The sequence below is a fragment of the Diadema setosum genome, chromosome 2 (assembly GCF_964275005.1).
Source record: "Diadema setosum chromosome 2, eeDiaSeto1, whole genome shotgun sequence".
In the NCBI taxonomy this organism is placed as follows: Eukaryota; Metazoa; Echinodermata; class Echinoidea; order Diadematoida; family Diadematidae; genus Diadema; species Diadema setosum.
Window position 1 is genome coordinate 12945819 of NC_092686.1, and position 18759 is coordinate 12964577.

Sequence of the window (18759 nt, forward strand, 5' to 3'; positions counted from 1 at the left end):
TGAGAAACTTGTATAATTCTAAAAGGAATTCAAATGGTTTATTTGATGAATATTGTTTTTTAAATTGCTGAGATATCCCAAGCAAAGCGATCGTAATTAAAGGTGGGACACACCTTTTATTAGAATCGCTTTGTTTTATCTTATTGTTTTGGATATCTCGGCCATCAATACTGATTTTCATCAAATAAACTCTGAATTCCTCTTAGTATTGTACGCTGTGTAACATTTCATAAAGTGGATTTGTATAAGCATCTCGCAAAAAATGTAAAAGATCAATCCTCGTCTCCATCAATATTTGGCCATCTCTTTCATTGGTCAACTATAGTGAACGCATGACCTAGGGGTCACTCTAGGCAACTGCCCTTGTCACCCATGTCTCAGCCTCCCAAATGGACCCAAAATGGCATAATACGGCACATAAAATTTGCCTCCCCTTACCCTTCAATGGCGTCGACAGGAGTAAAACAAAAACCTTAAATTGGGTCGCCATTGTCCGTCACGTAGCCTTTGTTTGTTTGTTAGTTTGTGTGTTTTCTTTGTTCCACGATCCAACAAATAAGCCGTAAGCATGAAAAAAAAAATGAATTGATGAATTCTCGAATACAACAATACAACAATTCAGACAATTGAACATGTAAAATATGAGGAATCAACTTAGAAGCATTGCTTGTAGGGTGTAGACTCCCAGATGTGGATATGAGATGAATTCTTGCGTGAAATTTACAATTGAAGGGAATGACAACTATTTTATGAAGTATGGAAATGCAGACGTCGGAGAATACAAAAAAGAGAAAAGAATGTAGGCAACACAAAACTTCTAGAGAGTGGCGTGATCACGAGACACAAGTCAGATACAAAGACGGAAATAAAAAGTATGCACATAGAAAGCCCAAAAAGATAGAAGAAATCGCTGTAGGTATTAGAATTCCGAGAAAAACTAATTTAAGTTTATGCTTTAATGAATTAAGAGATTGAGATTGGATTATTTCTCTATCTAGGTCCTCCAGAATTTAGGGCCTGTGGTAGATATAGTTTTCAGAGCAGATACAGTCTGTACAGGAGAAAGATGAAAAGAATCTTCTTGTCAAGTAGGGTATAAGAATGGACTTCAGTATTCCAAACAGACATTGAAAAAAAAAACACGTCAGGGAGACAACCTGTATTTAACTGATACATGAATGATCCAATATGATACAAATTCTGGCATTATTGTGTTTACAAAAATGTTGCAAAGCTAAATATCCGTATGGCTCTTTTCTGTATCAATAATAAAGAATTAGTCTTGATTTACAGCATTTTCCCACGTAAGGATTCCATAACCTCTATAAGGCAGTGAAGAATAGAATCCAATTAATGCAGAATGCGTTCAGGAAAATACTGCTTTAACTTTTACATGCACCTACATTTTTCTTTAAACGGTAAATCACGCAGAAATTCTACGTAAACTTTCCATGTTAACTTACTGTCAATATGAAGATTCAACCTGGATGCCGGTGTCATCGGCAAAAGAGTAGAAAATAGAATAAAATAGAGCAGAACAGAACAGGACAGAACAGAATAGAACAGAACAGAACAGAACAGAACAGAACAGAACAGAATAACGTTTCTCGTTATCTTATCAAGTACGAGGTAAAAAGTTTGAATGGATGCTTTTAAAAGTACTCGGTAAACAATACAATAAGCCAAAAAAGAAATACTCTTTTAAAATACAAGAAAGAGTACAGTTAAAAAGTTATCGGATTAAATTGTATTTAACCCCCAGCAATGAGCAGTCATTTTTGATGTGGCTGCGTAGCAAGTCATATGGAGCGAGACTTTACCCCGCGTCCACCCTCCGGACACAGTGCGGCATTCTTTGGCTTCATATCCCGCTCAAGCAATAATGCTTGCGTTTTCAACAAAAGAGACTTCACGCCTGTGCGAACACAAGAACAAAGACGAGTGTGACATTGAATCATCCCATCAAATGGAATCCGCGGAGTCCTGACCTTACTCCTTGTGACTTTTTTCTCTGGGGCTTCCTCAAGGGAAAACTCTTCGTCACTCCTCCTCGTGACTTAGGGGATCTCAGAGCCAGAATCGACGAAGTGGTGCATGGGCGCTCTCCGACAGGACAGAGGAATGATTCGTCGCACAGTGAGAACCATGAGGTCGAGGGCGTAGACATGCTTTGAATGAGATGGCAGTCATGTCGCATCAAGTTGAACTCTCATTGACAAGCTTAATCAGTTTATTTTTGCATTATGATTATGGAATAATAACAAGCATAATCAAACTCAATTCATTTAAAATCATTTCATTTCATTTCTAGTCCAAACATAATTTATGCTTGATCTGCCAATAGTTTGAAAAATTCTTAGAGCGATCTTGCTCGTGGCTTGATTTTATTAGTGTTGTATTTGGATTACTTGTACAGCTAACGTTGGTTGAAGTGAGTGGATGAAGTTGGACAGTGGAATCAATTGTAGAAGGAGGAGTGTACCTACCTAAAAACACCTTGCATGCCCCCCCCAAAAAAAACAATAAACAAATACCACATTACACAAAAGGCACAAAAAACTTTCCGCCATGCACTTGTACCTTTGAATCATTAGAAGTGCAAGTTTAGTGATAAAAAGTATTTTTTTTTCTGTTCCTCCCCTTTAAAAAAAGTTCCACCTTCCCTTTCAGTGATGAAGGATGAACCACATTTGCCTGTGAAATGTAGCGAGGAACGAAAAGACTTGTTTTTCGACTATCCGTACAATCCGTAGAAATGAAACATATTTTCATGCAACTGTTTCTCGAGCATGCCTCATTCATATCTGATGCATGAGGTCTCATGTGAATCAAGAAATTCCGGAAGTTTGGTTTATAAGTATATTTTCGAAAACATACGGTAAAAATGTTAAAACATTCACTTGAAGTCACCCTTTCATTCTGCAAATGAACATTTGGTGGCACCACTGTCCATTGTTCTAACTCGGTATGAATTATGAACATTGAGTTGTGCATCAATAAGGAAATAGAGAAGCATATAAATCTTTCCATTCATGTTCATCTTAAAGCAAATTTATGATTTTGATAGTAAAAAAATTGAGAGGAAACTCGGTTTCTTTTTTTTTTCCTGGCCTCGTTACTCCACAGTAAACACTTTACCACAGTATGTGTGTTCTTTTCAATATTTGGATTAGGAGAATCTATTTGAATTGAGTTATACAAGTACATCAATTCCGCTCTTTCAGAATGTGTCCTTAAGTAAAAATCCATGTTTGGCGACTTTTTGTTGGGTTTGTGGTGCATGACCACAATAATTGTCCTGATGTTTGCGAAAAAAAAAACACAAAACAGTATGAGGCATCCCGTGCGCCGTGAGATCAGGATCGTTACGCTTCAGTCCTTCCGAAATCAACCAAGCTTGATGCAAATAACGTTGAGTGAAGTGTATGTGTGTGTTTCATTGCTACTACTTCAGAGTAACTGATGCGATATTGCGACTTTCGCCATTATTCTTCGTGCCGCCAGTCAGAAGGGTTATAGCTCCAGCATCCGTGCAGTCTGGGTATCAGGTATGGATTTCATGTACATTACTCACATTCTCCTAGAAATTGTAATTTGTGTGTGGGCAGTGCTTGTGAACTCCACTGCAGATTATCATGGTGTGTCATAGAAATGCTTTCCTAGTCGAACCATTCGCTTTTTCTTCTCGGGCTTAAGACTGTTATAACCATATATAGACCAAGAAGCTGGAAGGTGGGAGATATTGCAAAAACTGCCTCAAAGAGGAAGATCACCCGCCGTATTTATAACTGGGGTGTTGGAGTCTCTGAGTCAGGAAGTTTGCTTTGGTTTCGTTTCTCATGGACGCATTCCTTTGAAAGGGGAAATCCAGTCCAAGTATAAGTTAGTCTGATAAGAAAGAGTAAGATATTACGAGTTCAACGGTATAATTTTGATTGAAATCGGATGAAAAATAAGGAAATTATGACATTTTGAAGTTTGGCTATTTTTTAGGGAAGCAGTTCTTGAACGGTCAATATGAATAGATTATGTAAATGGCAAAGCGCATGAGCATGTCATCCCCTCACAACTTACTATATAGTTTGTATATAATATTTTGAAATTTCCAGTTTTTCATTCAAACGAAATTATGCCCGAGGATCAAATTTTGGTATATCTTAAAGGGGATGGCTAGTAACTGATCAGTTGGAATCGGTGGGAATGCTGGAGGATGATTGTTCCAATCCTTGTGGGATTCATTTAAGAGTACACTATATATCTATTGTGTGAAAATTATTTGCTTCAGAATGGTCTCATAGTCCAAGTAATGTGCAGTTTAATGTTTCCAGGTTAGCGTGCCTGGTCAGTGACGGGGCATTAATCTGCACATTACTTGAATATGAGACCGTTCTGAAGCAAATAATTTTCACAAAACAGTAGATATATAATGTACTCTTAAAGGAAACCTCCGGATGATTTTCAGATTTTTACATTTGAACAACTATATATTAGTTATACTGAGTACAGATTTTCAGAATTTGTGATAATTGGGATGAAGAATAAGAATATTTTCAAAATTTAGAACAAATTGCAATGAACAAGGATGATGACATGGCAGAGTCACCATAAGAATGCATGACTTGGGGCTCAAGGAAGCAGAACAAAAGAAGAAGGCATGCACAGATTATACACAGGTGAACTCGCACACAAGCGGTATTGTAATGGAATTACACTGCTACATTTCCTAAATAATCCTATGTCATCATCCTTGTTCAGTGTAATTTGTTTAAGGTTTTTCAAAGTATTGTTTCCCTGCTCAACAACCACAATAAATTCCAAAAATCTATACATGGAGTTGTCGATATATGTACTACATGATGTGAAATTATGAAAATCGTCTGGAATGTCCCTTTAAATGAATCCCACAAGGATTGGAACAATCATCCCTCAGCATTCCCACTGATTCCCAATGATCGGTTACTAGCAATCCCCTTTAATGATCACTATTGTGAAGTTGTTCAACCGGGAATAACATCATGTTTCAGACCTCAATGACAGAAACATTGAATTTTCGTCATTTTTTTTTTTTTTTTTTTGGGCACACGATCAATGGAAAATTATTGTGGTGTTATGACATGGTTAGCTCACTTATTTGCATATCCACTGTACAAGAACTGTTTTGCAGAAAGGAAGAACTGTTTTCCCGAAAGGAAGGCCAGTCATTATCATAAGTATTACCTTTCCCCCAGGTAGCTTTAGGCAATTGGGCCAAGGACTACTAGTACTGTATGTGAACACACTATGAAAGGGTAGATCTCGCCACATTTGACTTACCTGTAAACCATCACCAACATGTGACTACGAAGTGCGCCTCATCTTTCACCGAGTTCGAAATCTTGTTCCATTGCACGAGTAAAGACTATACACTATTTCTTTTATTCAACACCTCGAACGTTTTTTTTTTCTTTTTTAACCAGCTCTCCACGTAGATCGTATGTGGATCGTATGTGCTCTGTTAGAAGCATAAGGAAGGAACAAAATGAGCCAAGACAAGGATTGGAGCGCACTTAACGACGATGACCTCTTCAAGGTAAGATCGACTTTTCTCGAACATTCAATCGAATAAAGAATGAAAATCATTTATTTTTTTTTCTCAGGTATGTAATATAGTACACATCAAAGAGAGAGAGAAAGAGAGAAAAATATTTTGTCATGCCTTACTGATCAGTGATCAAGGTGAACTAACTTTGTGTAAGCCTTTAGTGAAAGCAGACAGTCCTCTTCTTTCCTTTTCTCCTTTCTACTATCATTTCTCTACACAAGTCATCCCTCCCTCCTTTTTTTTTTCTATGTGTATGATGTACAAGGGCTGCTAGCAAAATCAAGCCACGCCACTGTAGCCCTGCTGTATTAATTGTACATGTATTGCTGATAGGTTTCTGTTGTACATTGTGTAAAGGTAATGAAGAAAAAATATTTAGTAAACAACTAATGTTTATGTACAGGTGTATAATAATGTATGGCACCAACAATGTATGTATAACACATGTATATGTATGTTCATGTACAATGAAAATACAGGAACATAGATGTTCATGTACAATAAAAATACAAGAACCAATAAATCAAATCAACTCAAATCTTTTGAATCTGTACAAGAAGGGAAAGTGATCGAAATTATCTTTAAGATTAGTTAAGATTAATTAAACAGTTTGATGATGCTAGAGAGAATTTGAAACAGAGACATTACGACCGATATCCGTGTTATAGAGGATTTCTTTTTTAAACCGAGTGTTTCGAGGTAAGGTAGCATTTTCGATCCTTTTAAAACTCATCACAAACATAATTCTCTTCATCCACGACGATCCGCTGCGTGAAAGGATTTGTCTCACATATCTTGTTAAACCCTCTCATGATTGAATATAAGGAATCTATTTAGATTTGCGACGCTGACGTCTAGTGTGAATTTGCAAAGATGAATATGCTGAGGGAGTGTTGACGAAGGATCAGACGTCACTGACGCACAACGGTGTTCTGCTCGATACGCGTACGCTCACTATAGTCACCCGGATGCGTGAAAAAAGGCGATGGAAACTTGACATTGTGTTTGTGCTGTGTGTGCGCAAATTATGTGTACTACATTGAAATTCGTACGCGTGTACAGTGCTACGGTATGTTTTATACGATAATACGGTCCCGGTTAATTTTCGCGTTTCCAGTCTTTCAACATGCCACCGTGTCAAGTAGCCTTCTTCGCGAATCGTAGGGAAAGTGTCCCCTCCCCCCCCCCCCCCAAAAAAAAAAAAAAGTTTTTTTTTTCTTTTTTAATGTCATACCCTCGCCCCTCAAAAAAAAAAAAAAAATCGTGAAAGGTTCGCTGTATGGTTGAAAGTCTGTTCTGATGTTTGATTTTGACAGACATACTGAGGCCTTCGGTTATAGACCGTATTTGCTCATAAGTTCTGTTACATATCCTAGACAATGTCCCTGCCATTAGTAAGTTCTTTTTCTGATATAGTAGAGGCTATTATGTAATCCCGTGAGATTTTTGTGCCAAAATTGATTTTTTTTTTGGCTAACTTGGTCAATTTAGGGGTGCTGAATCCAAAAACCTTTGGTTCCATTTTTTCCGACCACGTCTTCAGCCACCATTTTTAATTTCAAAATGGCCGCCATAGCAAACTGTATTTTTATCCATATCACATTCAGTGAGCATTGTAGAAGCTTCAAATTTGGTGCAAAATGCATGGTTGTGATGTCAGACACTCTAGTATATCTTTTTCTGATATTGTGGATTGTTTTGATACAATTTGTAGGCTGCCATCTTGAATTTCAAAATGGCCGTCATAGCAAACAGTAGTTTGAACCATATCTCATACGGTGAGCATTGTAGAAGCTTCAAATTCGGTGCAAAATGCATAGTTGTGATGTCAGACACTCTGATATATAATTTTCTGATATTGTGGATTGTTTTGATACAATTTATAGGCTGCCATCTTGAAATTCAAAATGGCCGCCACAGCGTTTTTACCCATATCTCATGTTGCAATTATTATAAGATCATCAAATTTTCAGTAATGCACATGCTTGTGTCCAACGTTCCAGTACAGCTGTTTCCTATTGTGGATCATTAGATAGGCCACCATCTTGAAATTCAAGAGTGGTGGCCATAGAAAAACATATAATAGGCCTACTGTGGTAAGCGCCTTAGATGAATTTGCCCAAACTGTCCTAGTTAAACCGAATTCATTTTCAGATCAAGCAGAACGACAGCCATTTCTTAATTTAAAATGGCCGCCATAAATTCAGACTGTAATGACGAGGTTCCTATTATGACGTCATCAATCCATCCTCAGGGGCAAAAACTGCTTAGGGGAGGGGGGGGGGGAGGGGTGGGGTCCCATACCACTTCCCATAGTGTGGGCAAGCGTGTAAGCGTTACATCCCATGTCCCATAACAGCCAAGCGGGTATGTGGTTCGCGTACACATGATTTTGTTTTTGCCTCTCAGGCAATACATTATTTGGTGTCGTGGAACCTCGTTAATAGTTATATTTAATCCCAGTCATTAAATATTTGTACAAAAGCAAGCATTGATACGATTAAGGTGATCTTCAAAGACTTGATACTGCCTCGAGAGAATGAAGACAAACAAGGAAAAGTCTTGCAATGGCAAGAAATGTCATGGTCACCCTACCAGGCATCCCATTCACAAGCTTGTTTGTTGACCACAAAGTGAAACAAGTCATCAGGGAGCTCATAATAATATTGCTGGATGTATTTCTGGAATAGCACAGAATGAATAAGGGATGCCAATGAGTAGGTTTTTCCTGATTGCCCTTGTGTGGGTCATCCTCAATTATCAAGACTTCCAAGATGCTCACTGCTGTACCGCCAATGATTCTAAAACTACAAAGGAGCAATAATAGCTCAGATCTGTGGCATTTCAGAATTTTCAGAGATATTGATGATTATTACGTATAGTCATTGACATTTTCATTCTCCTGATGGATCTTTGCTTTACTTTCAATACTGCATCGCATCTTGTCTGCTCCATCACTGGGAAAGGAGATGATAACGTACAACTGACATTGTTGAGAGATTATGTTCTGCAAATTGTTGCGAAAAACAAAGGTCTGCTTTGTCATGCCTTTCATGGCTCAGGCTGAAGTTGAAAATTTGAGGATGTCTAAGAGCAGATGGATCAAGAATTCTCTAAGCCTTGAATCATGCAGAATGTAAAATGACACAGTTCATGCCTTTCAGAAGTTGGGCGTGGATGACTTCAACCTGGACAATCTCCCACTTTGGTCTCGTAGAGTCTTGATACAACACATCCAGAGAACAAACCTCGTAAACCTTTACAACCTAATTTGTGCCTCTACTTACAGGGTAATATAATATGGTATATACATTGTAGATATTTCCAGGGGATGTATATATACTGTGCACTTAAATTCTTTGAGCTTCCTACACCAACGGGAGCCACAGAATTCATTATCATGTCCATATGGCAAGAAATGCAAAAATCATTGTTTCTGGAAGAATTTAGAACCAATTATCCCCTCTGTACAACCCTATACAAGTGCTGTGACATCAAAAACACGTACAGGGAATGAGCCTAGGAGACATTAACTAAGTAAATTTGTGATAAATTTTCTAGTACACTGTGAGCTAATATTGTTTATTTAAACTCTACAACCAAGTCGTCTAAATGGGGGCATTTAGTCACTCAGACAAAGTTATTGAGGGACATTTGAAAGTCATTTGCTTTGACACCGGAATCACAAGATTTTCCATTCACAAGTTTTACCCAAATGCAATGCTATTAAAGGAATGTTTCCCATGGCAGATATTTTTGCATTTCAACATGGCAGTGTACCCACAGGAAGCAGTTCCGCCTATGCAATAATAATACTATTTATTGAAGTGATTGACTTACACATAGGTCCTATACATGAAAGTGCTCCAGCATGCTTGAGTTTGTAGGGTAAAGTTCTTACAGCACCAAATATGGGTCGAAATCCATCTTGAATTGCAAGAGTGGCAGCCATTGCGAATAATCCATTATTACAGAATGATAAAATGACAGCCTCAAAAATGATCTGCAATTTTAGGGAAGGGGTCAAAGTGCATCTGAATGTTCAACATCATGAGCCCGGTTTATGCCCGAAATGTGAACTCTCTGTATCATTTACAACATGAAATATGGGTCAAAATATGCATTCTGGTATGGCGGCCATTTTGAATTTCAAGATGGCCACCTATAATATCAAAATGGACCATCATTTCAGAAAAAGATGTTTCAGAAAGTCTGATAGCATACGCATGCTCTTTGCCCCAAGTTAGAACCTTACACTATGTATACGATATGAGATATAGGCCCAATTACATTTGTTATGGTGGCCATTTTGAATTCCAAGATGGCCGCCAACCAAAATGATCCATCATTAGCATGTCTCTCATCATAAGCATTTTTTTTTGGCCCAAATTTATACTTTCCGTAATGCTTACAACCTGACATACAGGTAAATATACCTTTAGCTGCTATGGCGGCCATTTTGAATTTCAAGATGGCAGCCCTTAAATTGTATTAAAACAATCTACAATATCAGGAAATGGTGTATCAGAATGTCTGACATCATAAACATGCTTTTTGCATCAGATTTGAACCTTCTATGATGCTCACATTATGAGAACTGCGTCAAAATACAGTTTGCTATGCCGGCCATTTTGAAATTCAAAATGGCGGCTGAAGACATGGTCGAAAAAAATGGAGCCAAAGTTTTTTGGATTCAGCACCCCCAAATTGACAAAGTTAGCTAAAAAAAATCAATTTTGGCACGAAAATCTCACGGGATCCAATATTTCGACATAGCAGACCGTACTAAAAGTATTAGCTGACCCTGCAGAAGTCACTAAAATGAAGAAGTAGGCGTACTTACAGTAAATATAAAGATATAAGAGTGTGCAATCATACATAATAAAACACTTTTTTTTTTCTTTGATGAATTCGGTCTCCTCTGCCAAACAAACTGCATTTTTGACCATCATTATAAATAATGACATGAATGCGCGCGTACGTGGCTTGTTCACAAAGCAATAAGCCATTATACAAATTATATAGGCCATCATGTAAATTATATCTATTTTCAAAACTGTTTTTGTATTGATTGTATATAAATAAGTGTAAAACAACTAATATTAGAGACAATAAAAATCGCATATTGTGGCAATTCATAATAAATCATACAATGACCATTTTGAAACGCTTTTATACGTTTTCTAAGGCGCTACCTATAACCCACGAGTTGTACATGAACTACGTCGCACCCTTTTGCAGGCTTTTGTACGATCGCTTGCAAGAATTATCTTTAAAAATCGCTTACGGAGACAGTGGTGAAAGGTTGTATTGTTTATTCTTCTTAATTTCAATTGTATCTGTATATTAAAAATTCTCTGGACTGATGATTGTCTCCCTAAGGATTGCTTTTGCAGTTCTCACTCCCTGCGTCGTGATGTACGCGAGGACGAAGAGCCTTTACGAAGCACATGGCGGCCCCGCAGATCATTGCATCAAGTAGCTCTCAGTGGTGTGAATTTTAGCGGACGATGCAAGATAAATTTTTAGGTAATTAATTTTGGGCATGGGCAGAACAGGTCATTTTTTTTTCTCTCTCTGAACTTTCGCGTCGCGAAAATCTATAGCTCCCTATATTGACACTCCGAAGATGCGTCGGGGAGTCGATAGTAGACAACCTCTCTTCTGTTTTCAGTTCATGTTCATATTCTACTGTTCTTTGCTCACAGCTTTGGCAAGAAGAGTTTCGACGGAACCTCAAGTATCGAATTGACTTCGAAGGCGACCCCTCGGCTAGGCCTATGCGGGCGATTGCGACAAAGAAGCTTCTCAAACTAATCGGAATGAACGTAAGTGAAATCTAGAAAAGATATGTGTGTGTATGTGTGTGTGTGTGTGTGTGTGTGTGTGTGCCTACTAGTAGGAGGTTTGTAGGGATCAATCCCATCAATGGGATTGTCCTTTGTGTAATATTTATGTTTAAACACGTCCTTCTGATTCTTGTTTAACATGAACTTATGAATGGGAGAGACAGGCACCTCGTTGATTCTTCTTTCTACGTTTTGTCTTTGCATACTTTGATACAACAAAACATGTTTCACCTAATTATTCTCGTGTATCCTGCCCTACTTTGGCAAAAGGAAGCAAGTGACATTATTTTAATGGATATAGATTTTTTTTTTCAAATCTAATTGGCATTTCAAAGCATGTTCAAACCTGAAAATCCAAAAGTTTAGGCCCATTTCTGAGATATTTGGGTGGTAAATGGAAGCAAATCCGCAAAATTGCATTAAAAACTTTGGCAAAAGGGACCAAACACAGTCCACCAATCATAATGCTCAGGCCCTCCCAGTACTGCTCAAGTAGGGTCTATATGTGAAAGGAGATATAACCACTCTGCCAAGTGAGATCCGTATTATGTTTTTTTTTTTTTTTTTTTTTTTTTTTATAGAAAAGAAAATAAAGAAAAATCTGATCCTAGTAAAAAGGAATTTGCTCCAGACAATACTGGCATAATATCAGATCATAATAAATCTTAAACAAATCAAAAATTATCATTAAGTACTAAGTATCATATAGGCGTACGTATAATAGTATACGTACGCCACACATGTTATGCACACAAGAAAGGCCGGCCGGCAGCCCGAACTAGAAGTTGTTTACAGGATTGACAGCGCGTAAAGTAGCGCGCGACGCACTTGTAACAACTGATTGAGTGCGCACTGCTAGTGTAAACATTGTGACGTCAGGCCGTGCATGTTAGTGAGAAATTAACACACGCACACGTGACTCATTTCAGCGCTTCCAATTGGCTACATTCTTGAACCCATTTCATAAAACAATATAAGCACCGACAAATTCTGAATTTGCCCCGAAGGCCAGTTATATTCAATGAGGCCGCAGGCCGAATTGAATATAATTGCCTGAGGGCAATTCAGAATTCGGAGGTGCTTGGTATTTGTTATAGTGCAATAAGATGTCATGCACTTAACTATACACAGCCCAGTCGCCGCTGCGCATACGTAGCGCGACATGCGTAGCGTATTAACAGCGTCTGGTCGGGCTATCATGCACTATGTGTTATATAAAATAGCATACATACCCAGGCAAGATAAAGTATTGAAAAAATACGAAAGCCTAACACGTTAGATCATTTAAGACTCTACACGTGTCTAGACAATACCAATTTCTTTGAACCTGTGTAGACAAAATCCTGAAGATCCAAATTCAACTAAGGGCCTAGGGCCCGAATTCACGAAGGTGGTACAAATGAAACCATGGTTTAAACCATGGACAAAAACCATGGAGCGCCAAGTGTCGCACGGAATATTTCATTTCAAAATTGGTCATTTCGTTGACAACATGACCGTTTCGTTAACGAAATTATCATTTCGTGGACGTAATGTTCATTTAGTTACAAAATGTTGTCATTTCGTTACAAAATAATCATTTCATTGACGAAATGACTGATTTTTTAACGAAATATTCCATGAGACACTTGGCGCTCCATGGTTTTTGTCCATGGTTTAAACCATGGTTTCATTTGTACCAACTTCGTGAATTCGGGCCATAGAGTCTAGGGTCTATATCTAGATCTAACGTTAGATCTAACATTTAACAGTGCAAGTAACATATTGATGGATCTAACTGTAACAGTAACACGTTAGACGCCCTACTTACTGCACTGTGGGTCCAGGACCAGGACTAGGATGTATTGCAGGATTAGGGATCTAGTGGATGGGCTCGTGCCAGGCATCATTGAAGTCACCATTGCTGCACATGTGGATTCCGAGAGTGTGTTGTAAATTATATGTCGTTGGAGAAGTTCATAGCGTTATAGCACGATCAAAGAGCGCTTAGCGTACTAGTATACCGTACACACGCTGCCCATTTCCACGGCGCACTTCCGCGTAGAATGTACGGAGAAAGCGGCACAAATCTTGGGTTGACTTGCTCAATATCCGTCGGATTGATTTCTTTTTCAGAACAGCAGGAGTCCAAAATTCGTAGGGCGTATTTGATTGCATCCTTTGTTTTCTTTGTGTCCTTATCGTCTCAAGATACTATTTATATAGATCAGTCTCTGTAAAAGTAGCAAACATGTTGATTTCAGCTTCCATGTTTAAATCTACCGCTGAAAGTCTAGTCCCACACAGCTAAGTTGCTGGCATAGCCAGCGAGAATCGAGAATAACGATAATATCGAACAAAGCGTATCGCGGTTGTGGCGCAATCGCGTCGATAAAGATGTGGGATTCAAGTACTCGAGGAAGCAAAAACCGATAGTCATATCGATAGTGGATTATCGTTTGCAATCGTTATATTTTGCGTGCACTATAACTTTTCTCATGCACTGCCGGCCTGTATCATAAGTATGTATGCTATATATATATATATATATATATATATATATATATATATATATATATACATATATACATATATATATCAGATATCAGCCCAGAATGATATATTGAGATATACACACACAGTTAAATGTATTGCAAAATAGAGGGAAAAAATACAATGCACAGTAGTTGTCATTGATTCGAGAAAAAATGTAGAGGTTTATGCAATATAACATTGATGCGATGAAAAACCAAGTAGGGTATACAGCAAAGTAGTTTATACAACATAGTTTTGAAAAACATTGAAAAATATTGGGGTGGTTACCAAATATATGAGTTACCTGGGAGCTTTAAGCCGAACAGGAGAAAGTGGAAATTAAGTGCCAGAAAATAGTAGTCAATTGACAATCTTTGAAGTAAAATTTAAGCAACAACGTTACACATATTTAAGATATGTGCAGGATACTCATACTTAAATCAGGGAATTTACACATTTTTGAAAATCTTACTGCAAAAATGATGGAGAAATAAGGATTACATAATCACATCGGGTGAATCCCCTGTCCCTGCGTGGGTATCGTTTGCAAGGAACGCACAGGATAATAGAAATATGTTTAACATAAACATATAGATCATTGAGGTAGATGCCGGGGTCTGCAGCTGTGAGGAACTCCATAACCTGGGTGCTGCAGATCCCGGCACCTCGGAGTGCTGGCAAATGGCGGCCTCGGAAAATGGCGGCCGTATTATGAGCCAAATGGTTTCTTTTGAACGCGCGCATTGTGTTGAAATGCCGTTTAAAATTCTTTCGCACGCAAACGATGTATATAGAAATTCCATTGTTAAAAGCATCGTGAAGGAAAATGTAAAAAGTATGCTCGAACGCTTCAACGCGTCCTGCGAAACTTATTCATTTCTAGTGGGGAAGAAGAAGAAGAAAAAAGAGAATTCATGGAGGTGGGTGCATGTGAGGTAAAAAGACTCGCGCTCCAAGGAGCAGACAAACACATATTTTCTATTCTCTGCTTCATGCCATCGTGATATCTGAAGACAAAAATTCATCGGTCTTCTTCAGTCGACCGTGTATTCGGTACTTGGCAGCCTGGTACCCTGCAGGCCTACAACATTGTTCAACCTACATTGTCACTACCACAGACTATCGATGTGGATAATAATGATAGCATGCAAAGGGGTAGAAAGTAACCGACCACCACCACGACCAATATATATCACATCATTCCTTGGTGCTATTTTGGCTTTGCTCAGTACAAAAAGATGGAAGAGGTCATTCTATGAAATTCTGATAAAGTCGCTCTTCATTTTCTCTTTTTTTTTTCCTGTTATCAGAACGAAACAAGATCCATATCCGCAACTTCAGGATAATTCTTTGCAAACTATGTAACAAACACGAATAATGTAGTGCACACACACACGCACGTTTATCTAAGAATACTTTAACGATAAATCCCATGTTTGAACACACAATGTGCTTCCCCACCCTCAAGGTGTTTTCATCTCCTTTTTGGTGGCGATTAATAGGGCACAATAGCACTGACAGTGACACTTTCTAATAGTTTCCAACTTTTCAGCGGCTCTGAACCTCACAAATCAAATCACAAGATAGGTCTCGGCATTTACATCTACATTTCCTGGATTTCCTCTTTAAACATCTGAAGTTTGTTTGTTTATTTGCTTGCTTGTTTTGTTTTGTTTTCTTGTGGTGCACTCGAGTGGTCAGGAACAGGCCACGTAAAAGAATTCATTGAATTAAAAAACAAACAAAACAAGTTAATCGAGTATTGGTATCGATTCAAAATCATGCAACTCTTTAACTCAACTTTAGTCAAGTATGATAGATGGACATAACTTTTGAGCCTTAGTTTAGATGACACATTTTCACATAGTATTTCCATCAAGTAATAACTTTAGGCCTTGCTGATTTAAAGAGGGGCAGGTAAATCTAGCGTTTAAGTTTTCTTTATTACTTTCTCAGTATTTCAAAGTCACACATAGTCATTTGTACAGCCCACGAGTACGACTTAAAGCACACAAGGTCCACGAGACCGACACATTAAGCCCAGTGATGCAATGTCGAACTCGTATGCTGTTTTTACCCAGTGTCAACTCATGGGCTTTATGTCTCGTGGGCTGTATGACTCGTGGACCTTTTTTTTTTTTCAATGTCGAACTCGTGGTCTGTATGACTCGTGAGTGTCGGGCTCGTGGGATGACCCCAATCGATTTCCCACGAGCACTCCTTGCCAGGATTAAGATAGTGAACGGCTCCTATATTGGCACAGCAATTATGAGAGAATGAGCCTTCTAATGTAGTTATACATAGGGCCTAGTATCTATACGCAATTGCGATACATGCATGCATTTTATACAACGCAGCACCAATGATATGATGTGATTCATATAATAACTTATATAATCAATAGATACATAAGGGAAGGGAAAGTACCGAGTCCTTGGAAAAATTGCAAAGGTAACACCTTTCATACAAAGGGACATCAATTAACCCCAGATAATACAGGCCGATTTCTTTGTTGCCCTGTATGTTAAAATCAAGGCAACGTATTATTTAACTATTATTATTCAACGTATTATTCAAGCTGATTCATCTGAAAGGTTATTTTAATGCCTTTTCAGTCTGATTTCAGGGCGATTATTCCATTATTACAACTTTGATTGAAGTAACGGATGACTGGCTTTTGGCTAATAGACGAGGGCATGCACACGGGCGCATTATTTGTTGACCTGTCGTTGACATTGTCGACCACAAAGAGCTTTTGAAAAAGCTGTCCGCTATTTGCATAACATAAAATGGTGTAGCCCTCCAAGGGTTTAAAAACTATTTATCGGATAGAAGGATTGTCACGATGATAAATGATTCCCTGTCAGACGGAAAGGTGCTGACCCACGGCGTGCCATACAAGCTCAAGGCTCCTTGTTAGATCCGCTGTTGTTCGTTATATTCATTAATGATTTATTTAGTGTTTTCTGATCATGTCATGCAAGTGCGTCTCTATGCAGACGACACCGTAATATATTACTCTGATAAAGATGTAAATGCCTAACTGAATCAGTTTTGAAGACTGAATCGCAAGGTTTAGATAAATGGATGTTTCAAAACAAGTTACTCGTAAATATGCTCCTTGGCACACGACATGATCATGTTATTAAAATGTGACTTTCTCAACCTTGAAGTAAGGGATATTTAAATTGGTAAAGTAAAAATAAACAACTTACCTTGGAATCAAGGGGAGAGATTAGCTGAAGACTGAAGACCTGGTTTTTTCTCTATGTGAGCTCATGAAACTCGGAAGTGGTCCCTCCACTTTTGAAAACGCTCCACCGGCCCTGTTATCTAAATTGTACAAGTACAAATGTATCGATGATAGGCCTAGTGAACCATCAAGACATTTTAATATGTAACGAGGGTAATTATTTCATCAATTGAAGTTAGACAAGTTAGCTTAGAATTAGTCTCATTTCATTAGGCCAGCTATCATATCCTATTTAGTACAACTAAGTCGTAGAGCTAAAAAATGTACAGTGCTGTCATAAAGATTTGCCAGCGCTATGTTCTGGCTTTGCACAGCTGCATCTGACCATGCTAAACTGCATAGTGCATTTACAGCAGATGTTTGTTGATGAAAGGCCCTCTTATATGATAAGCCAGTTCACAGTTCCACTTTGCACATGAGTAGCAAAAAAACTTCATTCGTACCAATAGGCATGTTGGTTTTTAAATTCACTGGGATAAGCATCATTCTATGATGTAATGATTATTCATGTAATCCTTATAAATGCTGCTTGCCAGGACAGTCACCTGAGACCAAAAGTGTTTGACAGTATCAATAGAAAGAGATTGTTAATACATTCAATGCAAAATAATGAAATGGATTCTCTCCCAATTGTTAAATCTGTATTTGATTTGGATACACTCGTATCATCAGTAAATGAAATATATAATCAAACATGTCTGGGCATATCGGCAAATTATACATTTTAACAAAAAAGAAGGGTCCAATAATAGACATCTGCGACACTTCACAACTGACTGGATTTTCATAGGATTGAACACCGTCAATGACAGTGTAATGCTTTCGATCGTTTAAACAACTTCCAAACCATTCTAGAGCCGTTTGTAATCCGTTGAGTAAAATTTAGTGGCCTATAATGTCAAAAGGCTGTGACAAATCAATAATTAAGACAATCCATATTCTTTTCTTTCTATGACATGAGTTATTTTATTAAATCAATTCTAATATTGCAGCAGATGTGGAGTGTCCCCTCTAAATTCATATTGATATATGAAGAACGCTTTAGGGAATCTAAAAGAAAATTATGATAACAAAAACTGTATTGTAAATACATCGTTCATTTTTGTTTCTACAAGAAATGACGAAACTGAAATTGGACTATACAATATCATTAGATTCACTTCGATCACCATTTTTATATATCATCTGATAAGGTACTAAACCAGTCAACATAATAATGAAATAATATTTTGGACAACGTATGATGATTTATTGGTAAATGAATATATCTTTTAACCACTTTGATACATGCAAAATCGGACAAGAACTAGCATAGTTTTTCATCTTTAAAGTGTCAAAAATATTGATCATGAAAAGAAAATTATCTACATAATACTTGAAATTAATTCCACAGGTATCTGTTTGTTGCGAGGACATAATTTACTTCCATTAGTTGCAAAGAAATCATTAAAAGCATTTGCAATCGATTCCTTGTGTTACAACTTCACCATCAAGACTTAGTCTTATTCATTCAGCACCTACTGACTTTTCTTTATTTTTTTTTTTTTCATTTGAAGAGTTAC

General features: G+C 37.8%; 2 protein-coding genes across 2 annotated transcripts in view; both read left to right on the forward strand.

The window, feature by feature from the left end:
• Positions 1-2174, forward strand: part of LOC140238475 (folylpolyglutamate synthase, mitochondrial-like) — a 31819-nt gene extending 29645 nt beyond the window's left edge. Inside the window, exon 13 of the mRNA XM_072318381.1 lies at positions 2028-2174. Within this exon, the coding sequence (XP_072174482.1) occupies positions 2028-2174 (147 nt within the window). The remainder of the gene's footprint in view (positions 1-2027) is intronic.
• Positions 2175-3453: 1279 nt separating this feature from the next.
• LOC140239935 (folylpolyglutamate synthase, mitochondrial-like) overlaps positions 3454-18759 on the forward strand; it is a 33372-nt gene continuing 18066 nt past the window's right edge. The window contains exons 1-3 of the mRNA XM_072319755.1: positions 3454-3548; positions 5457-5569; positions 11290-11409. Of these exons, the coding sequence (XP_072175856.1) occupies positions 5519-5569; positions 11290-11409 (171 nt within the window). The 5' untranslated portion in view covers positions 3454-3548; positions 5457-5518. The remainder of the gene's footprint in view (positions 3549-5456; positions 5570-11289; positions 11410-18759) is intronic.